The 12069-nt window shown below is 38.0% G+C and overlaps 1 protein-coding gene across 1 annotated transcript in view; it reads left to right on the top strand.

The window, feature by feature from the left end:
• The window catches only part of LOC127546919 (SH3 and PX domain-containing protein 2A-like), a 137878-nt gene that overhangs the window by 88028 nt on the left and 37781 nt on the right, over positions 1 to 12069 (top strand). The window contains exon 5 of the mRNA XM_051973812.1: positions 4155 to 4246. Within this exon, the coding sequence (XP_051829772.1) occupies positions 4155 to 4246 (92 nt within the window). The remainder of the gene's footprint in view (positions 1 to 4154; positions 4247 to 12069) is intronic.

The following is a 12069-nucleotide window of genomic DNA, read 5'->3' as shown; positions in this document are numbered from 1 at the left end:
GCCCTCCTTCCTATACCCATTGTCTTCTTATCTGGCTAACTCCACAGATCTCTCATACTATTGCCAATTTAATTTTCCTAATGCATAGATAGGAGCTTGTCATTTCTGTTAAAAAATGTTCAGTGACTTTCTCTTGCAGATCTTGTACTTTACTCCCTCATATGAATTCTTTGATCCAGTGCCACTGGCTTCCTGGGCATTTCATGAAGAAGAAACAGTCCATTTCTAGGCTCTTGTCATTTTCTTTGGCTGTCCTTCCTTGGAACTCCTCTATTCCACTCTGCTCCATCTCCCTGGCTTTACCAAAAGCCTTTCCCCAAAACCCCTCTAGTTTTAGTACCTTCTCTCTGTTAATTATTTATCCTGTACACCCATTAGATTGTGAACTCTTTGAGAACAGGGAATATCTTTTTCCTCTTTTTGTATCTTCTATAGCACAGTACCTAGAACATAGTAGATGCTTAATAATCTTACTGATTGATTGATCTCTACACTGACAAAGTTCATATTCCTTTGTCAGTCAAAGTCCTCTATAATTTTCATATTAGCCTACCTTGTCCAGCTATATCTCTTAGTATACATATGACTGCCTTCCATGTATTTTATATTCCAGCCAAATTGTATTACTGTTCCTTGTAATATTACTTGGCCTGGATAGTCTCCTTGCCTTTGTTTTTAGTTTCCTTTTCCTGTTGGAATCCTACTTATGTATAAAAATTCTACTCAAAATATTTCTTCCTCCATGAATCCTTCTCAGACTCCCCTGGTCAGTAACAGTATTCCCCCATGGACAACATAGTAATTTATTTTATGCCTTTGTAATGATACACTTACCATGCAATATTGTATTGTTCTGCGTTTGTACCTTATTTCTTGGCAAGATTATAAGTGGTCTCAGAAAAGAGACTGTGTCTTAACCTAAAGTATCTGTCTCTCCCGCCTAAATGTAGAAGATGCTTGTTGATAAATGTGTGTAGAATGAATGAAACATGCATCATGAAGTTTACAGTCTCATTAGCCAACTTAGACTGCTTAGAGATCAACAAATACATATCTATCCAGGGCCATTCCAGGATTGCACATCCCTCTAGAAAAAGTGTCATTCATATATTCCTTCAAAGTGTTTTATGTAATGTACATTATCTCATTTAAGCTTTTCAACAATCCTGTGAAGTGAGTACTGCAGGTTTTATTGTCAGCATTTTACAGATTAGGAAATTAAGGCACTGAAAAACTGATCTATTTATACATATGCTGCACAAATCAAAGTTGAGATTTGAACAAAGGTCTTCCAGACTCTCAAGCTTATGTTTTGTACACTTCACCATATTTGTTAGTTGGATGGGCAATGTGGCCATAGAAAATTCATGGTGGTTAAAAACACAATTGTTGAAACCAGCCCTGAACACAGGGTAGCCTGCTATATTCGCTAAGGATTTGGAGATGAAAAGTTTGACTGCAAAAGCCCAAGCTTTCGTCTCTTCTCTCAATTCTGGCCAACCATTTGCTCCCCTTCACAGGAATTTTTCAAAACCTAACTTTCACTATTAATTTTAAGCATGTATGAAAATAGATTGGCAGGTTGTTGTGGAAATATCCTGAGCACGGGCAAGAAGGATTGTTTTATATGGCACTTGGGGTCTGCACGTCTATCAAGTTGGACTTTGAAAGTATTTCTTTAACTCCATAAATTATTTTAATGGGCAACATGGTTATGTGGTTAATATTTAATGGTTCTGTGGCCACAACAAGGTTGCGACTTTCATCTGACGGGAAATTGCAGACCTGGAGAGACCTATGCTGAAGGGCTTCAGGCTGGCAATTTTATAAGTTGCTCCATCTGCCTTGACTCCCTCCTTCAAGTACATGTTTTCTGTGTTTAACCGGATGATTTAGGAAGGCCATTGGAGGCAGGAGGTCTTTTTTTTTTTTTTTTTTAATGCATTCTATTCACCTTTTACCTGATTAATGATGCTTAATGGCCAGCTTTTCCTGGGGAATGTGGCAAGAGTTAATATATTTTTCTCTTTCCCCCAGCTACTTTAATTGTTCTTATTTCTGTAAAAGGCACTATAGGCCTGAATGGCTTTCTTTATATATAAGGGGATTCAGAGAGTCTATATCCTCAGAACTGGACAGAGGTACAAAATAAGCCAGAAGTAGAGACTTGAGCATGTAATGGGCTGAGGCTTTGCACAAAGAGTGGGTGGGGGCCATTCTCTCTCCAAGCTTATCTATTAATAGAGTATGGTCCAATTACTATTTAGCCTCATGTGCTTGGGACCTCAGTGCATCAACTCAAGCCTCAGCCCATTACATGAGCCTGAGCAGAGACTTGAACTCTGGGCCTCAGTTTCCTAATTTATAAAAACTGAATGGGTTGAATGAGGTAATTTCAAACATTCATTCTGTCCTGATTTCCAGATGTGTTCTGGGGGTGGCTATTTTCTCCTAAATAATGGAATCATCAACTCTGGCTGATTCGCCTCAACAAGGAATATCTTTAGGAGCTGGTCCTTAGAAGCTAATTTATACAGGTTTTCTCTGGGATCAGAACCCTGTAGTCTGCAGTAATAAAGGAGTTCAGTTGTCTTTTCCAATTATTGGGGTGCTCTATGTAATAAAAACTTCATGGCTGTTCAGCCAGAAGGCTTCTTTCTCTGAGGTAAAGATCCAAAGTCATCATTGTCCTCCTTCTACCCCTTTTCTCCCCTCCCCCCCTCCAAAAAGAAGCCATCTTGGTCTCTACAAAGCAACATTCCATTTTGCCTCAAGTTTGATTTTAATTTTAAAGCAGCCTGTTGCCTTCTGAGGTTAGTAGTGGCCAAACAGATGGTTGGCACTTTTTCTGCTCCCTCTGAGACAAGAATTCCCTTATTTATGCTGAATTGTGACACTCATTGACTCCTACTCCATCTTCAACTTTGGCACAGGCCGTTTACCTTTCATACATGCAATGTCCTATCAGTAGAATATTGACTTTCCTTCAAGGCTCAGTTTGGATACCATCTCCTATTCAAGGGGCCTTAAATTTAAATACCTATTTAAATTTATCAAAATATATATTATATATGATTATATTAAAATATATCATGTTATATGACAGTATATAATGTAAAATACCACTTAATATGTTTTATATCAGTTAACATAAATTAAACAAATATTATGTTATATATAAATTTATATATTATATACATTTATATATTAACTATTTCAGTGTAATTGGTTTCTTTTATAATCTAATGTATTCTATTTTGTGTATTTAAAAATTATTATTCTGAGAAGGGGTCCATAGATTGCCAAGAGACCTAGGACACAAAAACCTAGGAAGGTTTTAAGAACCTTTATCTATGAGAAATAGATCCTTTTCTGATTTTCCTCATAAGTACAGTTTAGTTGTTATTGTTCTTTCCTGCCTCATATTCTTTTGAACTTGGGGATAACAAACAGTTCTTAAGTGCTTCTGTGCCAGAGACTGTGCTGAGGCCGAAGATATAAATACAAAAAGTGTAATACAGTCCCTGTTCTCATGGACTTTCATTCGATGTCAATTCTGTATCTTCGCTAGTAAAATGTATGCTCCTTGAGGGCAGGAACAATTGTTAGGAAATCTCCCCCCTCCATTTTGCCTCTTCATTCCACATCCATCACAATGTGGGGAGCTTAATTAATACTTTTTTAATGTCCTGCCCTCAAAGGCTCAGATTGGCTCTGCCCCTTAACTCTAGGAAACAGCCATTACATCTCTGAACTTCAAAAAAAAGGGGGGGGGGTTGGTTAGCAGTTTCAGATCAGGCTAATTCACATCCATTTGTGGATGGAATGAGATTGGTTTCCCACTGTTCTCTAGACTTTGAATGTTAAATTTCTAATTAGTCAGTGTTTTTTAAGTGGTTCCCCAATGATACTGAAGATCCCAATAACGGATACAATGTCTCTGATTTCGTTATCTCTCCCACCATGTAACCAAGTGCGGGGTTTGCCCTATGTTGGTGTCCCTTAAGTGCTTGGGGGCTGGTGGTCTACACGGTCCCATCAGTGTTGCATCCTTGGCAGTGTTGGCCATAATTAATTCTTCTAACTACTTGCTTCACTCCCAGATACCAAGTTCTATTTTCATGCCCTTCCTTGCTATTTTTTTTCTCCCCCAGGCACTTGTCCGCCTGCCCCCTCACATCTCCCAGTGTGATGAAGTCTTTCGGTTCTTTGAGGCTCGGCCAGAGGATGTCAATCCCCCCAAAGAGTAAGTACCATGACAAGCCCTCCCTTTGATCAGCTCTGTGGCTTCAGAGAGATACCAAAGTCCATTCAGAGCAGCCTGGTTTGTGGGTTGGAAGACGCTCTGTCTGGTTGTTTGCAGATGTTACTGGGGAAGGTAACAACAAAGGGGGAATGGCTCATGATCAAAACGAGAGAAGGGGGAAGAAAATTCAGACAAACCCCAGCCCACTCCTTCCTGGTCTCCTGCTGATAGAACTAATTAGAGAGCTTGTCCTGTTTATTCCTCTTACCTCCTTATCAGCCAGGGGTCATTAAATCTCTAGGAGTGAGTGGTGGGCTCAGCAGGAGAGGAAATAGGGTTCCTGAAAAATGGCTATCAGTTCTTAATGGGTGCCAGTGTCACTGCCTCAGTCTGCCAACTGAATCATTTTGGGTTCTGAGTATCCTGTTTGGAACAACTTCTAGGGAAAGGAGGAATGGATTTGAATGGAATGCTTGTTTGGGAGGCTTCTTCTAGTTTCAGTCAATCAGCAGCCATCTGTTAAAGTACCTAGTGGATACAAAGCATTGTAGAGAAAGTGTGGAAATAGTCAAGCCATAGCTAACCTAGATACTACAGGTCTAGGGCAAGAAGACTGGAGAAAAATGGTAATTATACATACACACATGTATGAATATATCTCTGTGTATGTACATATATGTGCACATGTATGTGTGCATACAGATGTTCATAAGGTATGTTGAAATCCTGGCTGGGGGGAGGGGATGACAGAAGAGAGGAACAGAAGTGATCATAAAAGATTCAATTCAATAATTCAGTAAGTATTTATTAAGTACCTACTATGTCAGGTGTTGCATTAAACACTGGAAATGTAAATAAGAAAAAATAAATAAAGTAGAGAATTTCAGATGCTTAAAATTAAAAAGCTTTTACATGGACAAAATCAATGCAGCTATGATAAGAGCAGGAACTATCAATTGGGTAAAATATTTGCATCAAATGTTTTGGATAAAAGTTCGATATCAAGATGTATTGGGAATTGACACAGATACGTAAGATGAAGAACATTAGTCCAGTAGATAAAAAGTTAAAAGACATACACAGTTTTCAGGAGAAATGCAAATGATCAATAATCACATTTTTAAAACTATTCCAAATGTTAATAAGGGAAATTTCAATCTAAAACAACTCTGAGGTTAGCTTCATATTTATCAAATTATAAAATATGATAAAAGAAATACTACTTCAGGTTTTTGGGAAGACATATTAATTACATTTGTAGATTTCAATTTGGACCTATATGAGAAAAGTTACTAAACTATTGATATCCTCTGATCTAGTAACCCTATTCTGAAAGGTCAGTAACATCAAGAAAGTTCCTATATATTTGTGAAGTATTCATAGCTTTATTCACTGAGGTAGCAAAGCAAAAAAAAAAAAGCTAAAAAGCAATGGGTACCCATTAGCTGAAATATGGCTGAACAAATTGTGGTATAGAAATATAATGAAATATTATTGTACTATAAGAAATGCAAAAACAAAGAATTAAGAGTTGCTTATAAAGATATGGACAGAGTAAAGTAAGAGAACCAAGAGAAGAAGCACACCTATTATGACAATTTAAAAGGAAGTAGGGTGGAAAATTAAAAGATTTCAGAATTCAGATCAATGTCATCATCAATTTTGACTTCAGAATATATATGATTGGCAGAGAGTTGGGGGACTATACGTGTAATGTGAGATAAATATTGTTAAATAGTGATTTATGTGTTGATTTCTGTTGCTTAACTTTGTTACAAGAAAGGTATATGTTGAGAACTGGGATTAGTAATCCGAAAATAATGGCTATTAAAAAAAAAAAACCTAAAAAAAATGGAAGTAGAGAAACTCTAGTATGATGATTTACTAGGACAAAGGTAATGAAATCCTTAATTAGGAAATATTTGATCAGCTAAACAGCAAATCTTTATCAGGTAATTATTCAGCCCAGGCTTCTTTTAGGAACTAAGAGGGAGACCAAAAGTAAAAAGCTTATCTCTTAAGAAGAATTCACAGTCTCTGGCTTCGGAAATTTAATTTTGTGGGGAGGCCACAAGTTCTTGGCTATGAAAGAACAGGAAATGGTCTTGCAGCTTTTACCTCTCTTTAGTCCTGAGCTTGTCTTTCCCAACCTAGCTCTCCCCAGGTAGAGTAATTTCCATGGGAGAATCATTCTTGGGAGATGGTAGGTATGAACTGATTCCATGTAAATCAGAGGATCAGTTTAGATGCTTGTGGTATAGGAGGAAAAACACTGGACCAATGGGCACCTGGGTCTAGTTTTTTCCTACTGTTAATAAATTAGATATCATTGAAAAATAATTTGTGTCTGAGCCTGAGTTTCTACATACACAGAATGGGGATAATAATCTCTGCCTCTGAGTACTTCTTAGGGGGCATTTTGTTAGTTAATGAAATGTGAAAATGATTTGATAGTTAATGAATTAAAATGTGAAAATGCTATGGAAACTATAAAGGTTATAAAGGTTACAAGTGGATTAATTAAACAAAATTAAATTTTTTTGGAAAATCTTATACCTCAATCTTGTACCATTCTTGGGGAATAGAAGAAAGAAAGGAAGAAAGGGAAAAGGAAGGAATGAATGAAGAAATAAGGGATACAGAGTCAGAGAGAGGGAAGCACCCACCTGTCCTGAGGAAGACTGACCTCACTGGGTTTGATGGACACTACTCTCTACAGGAGGTGTCAGAGTTGATAGAGAGAATCCCAAGTGTAAAATTGGCCCAGGTGAAGCAAAACGGACAGCAGAGGAGCCAAACTCAGTGAGCTGATAACATGGATTTATATAAAAGTTTCATATAAAAGTTGCTTAACATCAGAATTATTCTATTTTCTAGTAAGTGCATGTGTTTGGACGTCTGCAGAGGTGACTAGGAGACAGTTTATGAGTTCTATTTCTGTTCCCATTCTCCTATTCTAGCAGTGCTCTTGGGACCAACTCTTACAGTCCATCTCTTTTCATTTTTTATCTAACCACTCTCCCCGACCCCCCACATCACACACAAATTTGCTTGCACACCTACCCACACCCACCCAATCACAGCCACCCATCCACACACATACATACTGGAAAGTCCTGGGCCAGGGACATTTTGATCTTTAAGAGCAAACATTTTGAAACCTCAGGATGCTTTAATTAATTAATTAATTAAATTCTTCCATGACCATCAGCATTTGTGTCCCTTGGGAGCTGAAGTTTTCTCCTGAACCTGACTCTGTCACTCTTAAAACTTTGAACTTGCCAATGGAGCTGGAAATTTCCAGGCTAGAATTTCATCCTAGCACCTTGATGGAATACATGCTGATTAAGAGTCTCTGTAGTGAATGGAGGGTCCCTCAAAATAGAAGCTACTAAAGGAGCTTATGATTCTTGACAGTATACTATTGTCAAGTCAGAAATCAAATATTACCTCCTCCATGAAGCCTTCTTTGAAGCTTTCAGATGGAAAGGCTTTTTACCTCATCAACTTTCAGAGTCCTTTATAATCCTTTGATTCACTTCACATAATTTTACCTCATTTTAAGTGCAAATCTTACCACTGCTTGCTACCATGGACTATGTCATATTCTTTATCTTCACAGAGTAGACATTTTATTAAATAACATGCCTTTATTGAATGAATGAAAGAATGCCAGGTAGAGAAGAAGAAGAGAACACCTTTTTTGTATTCCACAGAGTTTCAGAGCTCACTTAATCCATTTAATTTGCAGATGGGAAAACAGAACCAGCATTCATCAGACTTGCTCCTTGAGTCAGACAGCTAATTAGTAGCTAGCAAAGTAAGATTAAAACCCAGGCCCAAGTCAGCTGCCCAGTGGTACTCATGTGTCACCTGAACAAACCATGCTATTGCAGCAGTAACTCCCTCCCTCCCCCCAACCAATTCTCTTTTTAGATTTAAAGCTGCCATTTAGTCCATCTCCTTTTTACAATAAGGAAATTGAGGGCCAGGGAGTTAAGTGACTCTCCAAAGTCAAACACGTAACAGGTAAGACTTGAACTCATGTGCTCTGGCTCTAGGAGTTAGTGTTCGTTTGTTCTTTTTTTTTTTTTTTAAATCATTTTGAACTTAATAAACATGTGCAAAAGTAAACAATCAATATCCAAAGAAGAAAGAAAAAGGATTGTCCATCATGTACAGCTCATTTTTTTAAAGTATGTACTAAATTAAGCACAGTAATACCCCTGCTGCCCTGTCCCTGCCCTCTTCTGAACTTTTTTCTGTTTTTATCTCTGTTTTTTAATGTTTCATTAATGATCTTTTCTTTATTTTGAGCCAACATTCTTTTCCCTATACCTCAATCTCATTGATGTGGGTATTGCTTTCTCTGTAGTAAATTACAGTTAATCCCCTCCCCCTGTATAATTCTTGTCTGTGTCTTTTCATGAATTCCCTACAGAGAACTTATCCCGTATAATGAATTCTTCTTTTCTTAAAATCTTGGATTCGAGCAACACTCATCTCTTATTTCTGGCCCATCATCTTATCTGCTCACACATGTTCTTGATGATGTGCTTTTTGTTCCTGAGTGAGAAGCAGCCTGACAGAAGGAGGGTGGACGGCCCCAGAGGTCAGATGGAGATATTGGCTTGGGGCAGTGTGGGAGAGGGAATGTAACAGGAAAGTTAGAACGAGGAGTGGGATGAAGTTGTGAGGCTGGGAACAGTGATTTTAGTTTTGAACAAGTTGAATTTAAGATGCCTTTAATTTAAGACATCCAGTTTGCTTTGTCTAATAGGAAATTGGAAATGTGTGACTGGAAGTCGGGAGATCTATTAGGGCTGGACAAGTAGGTCTGATAATCAAGTATTTGGATAGAAATGATAATTAATGTACGGGAGCTAATGAGATCACCAGGAGAAATAGCGTAGAGGCAGCAGTGAAGGGGGTCCAGGAGAGAAGGCTGGGCCACCTACAGTGAGTGGCCATGACCTCGCATATAAGTGAAGGATAAAGGTCTATCAAAGGAGACAGGAGAGTGGTCAGACTGATGGAGTGGTCAGACTCTGGAGAAAACAGTACCATGAAAACCTAGAGTTCAGAGAGTTTCAAGCAGAAGGTGATTGACAATGACACATTGACATAGGTCTCTGAAAGTTGTCGAGATAGGTTGCAGCCAAATTGTAAAGTTAAATGACAAACGGAAGAAAATATATATTAATTAGAGACAGTAGAGAATCACTGAAGTTTCTTGAGTGATACTATCTGACTTGGGATTGAAGAATATCAATTTGGAGATTGGAGAAAAGAAATATTAATGGGTTTGAAGGATGGATTGGAGAAGAAAGAGGCTGGCTAGAGGAAAACCAAATAGGAAACTATTTTGACAGTCCCAGGAGAGGTGATAAGGACTTGAAGTTCTGATATTGTGGTATGAGTGGAGAGAAGGGAACTGATGTGGCAGGGACTTTTTTGGGGGTCTATATTTCAACATATATCACAGTGCCTTGCACATGATCATTAGGGACTTAATATATGTTCAACAGATTGAATTGCACTTGAATTGATCTTTCCAGGAGGGGTGGAAGTATTCTGGCTCTGGTTAGATTCTCACTTAGAGTGAAATGAATGAATACTAACAAATATATAGATTGCTAGATTAACAGATGAGGAAATAAATAATTTAATTAGTCTCATTTTAGAAAAAGAAATTGAACAAACTATTAATGAATTATATTTATTAATGAAAGAAATTGAATGAATTGGAGTAGGTAATGAGGAAACAAAAGTATCACTCTTTTCAGATGATGTGAGGATATATTTAGAGAATCCTAGAGAAACAACTAAGAAACTACTAGAAACAATCAACAACTTAAGTAAAGTTGCAGGATATAAAATAAATCTGCATAATCAGCATTTCTGTATATTATCAACAAAGTCCAATAGAAAGAGATAGAAAGAGAAATCCCATTTAAGTTCCTCACTTAGATTCTGAATTGGTCCTAAGGGTTCTAAAGTCTCAGTGGCCACAAAGGAGAATGAGAAATGACCATGGCACTGAGAATAGCAATGGCAGAGTAGTTCCTATGGACTTCGCCACTAGCACCTGTATTCTCCAACTTGGTAGCTCAACCTTTATTGTTATGTTAGCTCCTCTGGAATTGGGAGGAACTGGGCTCTGTGTGTGTGTGTGTGTGTGTGTGTAGGTGCTTAACCTTCCAAATTATCCTCCTCAGTTGGAGAGGTCAGAGATGTCCACAAAATTATAATAATAACCATAATAATAACAACAGCAACATTTATGTCCTTTCCATGGTTTTCTTACACTCTGCTTTCAGGCATTCTTTGTTTCTCTTCTTCATTGTCTTTTCATCTCCTGATACCTTCTGAAATAGAAGCACTGTATCAAATAACGGTGTGTTTTGAGTCAAAGGAGCCGCTTATCAAATTATCAAAGCCTTTCAATTTAATTGGAATTTCACAGATAACCCTAGAGCTTCTTTCAAGTGTCCAGCTCCAATGGGCCATTGAGAATTAATTTTGTAGGGAGGTTTCCTTTTTCAGGTCAGCCTGGTAAGGTCTACCTCATACCTTACCGCCCGCCTGTGGGGCGTGCGTGTGCTGCTGAAGCTTGCCCAGGCTCCCTTGAGTCAAGGTCAGTTTACTTCCTTAGAAAGAAGCTGTCTTCTTGAGTTTCAGCTGTCATTGTTTAAAAAAAACAGTTAGCTGAAGTGCAGAAAAGATGTGCCTTTATAGAAACCTTTGATGTCCTCCATCCTCATACAAGTCCCCTCATAGTTTTATGTTACCTCTCCTCAGACCCCCACCGCCCAAAAAAAAAAAATTGTCTCGTAGCTTCTCAGTTTGCTTCTTTGGACTTTCCAGGAGCTCCCTGGTGCTGAACAATCTCAATCATTTTCTATTTGGAACATTTTGGTTTGAGTTGATGCACCCTTGGGAAGTCTTGAGCTCCAGTCTGTCCATAAGACTGGGAAAACCTAGTGTATTTTATGCCTCAGCAAATAGAAAAGGAGGGGGATGCCAAGAGGGGTTGCTAGAAGGAAATCCCCTATAGGGACCTACTCATGTTCTCCTTGGAATCCCTCCTAGTGTAATAGGATGATAAGGCAGGGAGGGAGAAGTTGAGTAAACTCAACCATCTTCAATGGAAAAGGAGTCTAAAAATGTTTATTCTAGAAGGAACCTTTGGAACTTTAGCATTAGGAAAATTAGATTAAGCTAAAATCTTCATAAGGAAAAGATTGCTTTTTGTTTTGTTCTGTCTTTGTATTTCCAGAGCTTTGCACATCTGAGGCACTTGATAATTGCGTTTTCAATTGTTAACTCATAGATTTAAAAGAATCCACATACATTATCCTTTCTGTTTTCATTTATACTTGAGAAATATAGTTGACAACCAGAGAGGGGAAGTGATCTGGCTAAGAACATATAACAAGCTAGAGGCAGAGTCAGTGAAAATCTGGATCTCATGATTCACCATTTAGGAATTTTCATATGATACCATACAGATCATCCTATATAATCAATTATATCACCTTATGTTATATATTATATATATGGTTAATTTTTTTTTAAATGTTTACTCTGTTTGACCAAGGGAGTTTAGGAGACCTGTGTGGCTCAGGAGACAATAGTAATATTGCCAGAGAGCACTTCCCTTTGGAAAAATCAAAGTCTTCCTATTGCATACAAGATAGGGTGAATTTATGAAACTCTTGGTTCCTCTCCAGGAAGAGATTCAGTCTAAAAGGGGTTGCTTAAGCTGATGTCTGAACTGTAATGGAGTTACGGAGGGAAAGGATAAGTATGTTGGGGGATAT

Source organism: Antechinus flavipes, chromosome 2, assembly GCF_016432865.1.
Source record: "Antechinus flavipes isolate AdamAnt ecotype Samford, QLD, Australia chromosome 2, AdamAnt_v2, whole genome shotgun sequence".
NCBI lineage: Eukaryota > Metazoa > Chordata > Mammalia > Dasyuromorphia > Dasyuridae > Antechinus > Antechinus flavipes.
The sequence above is the reverse complement of the archived record's forward strand: the minus strand, read 5'-3'. Positions and strand labels throughout refer to the sequence as shown.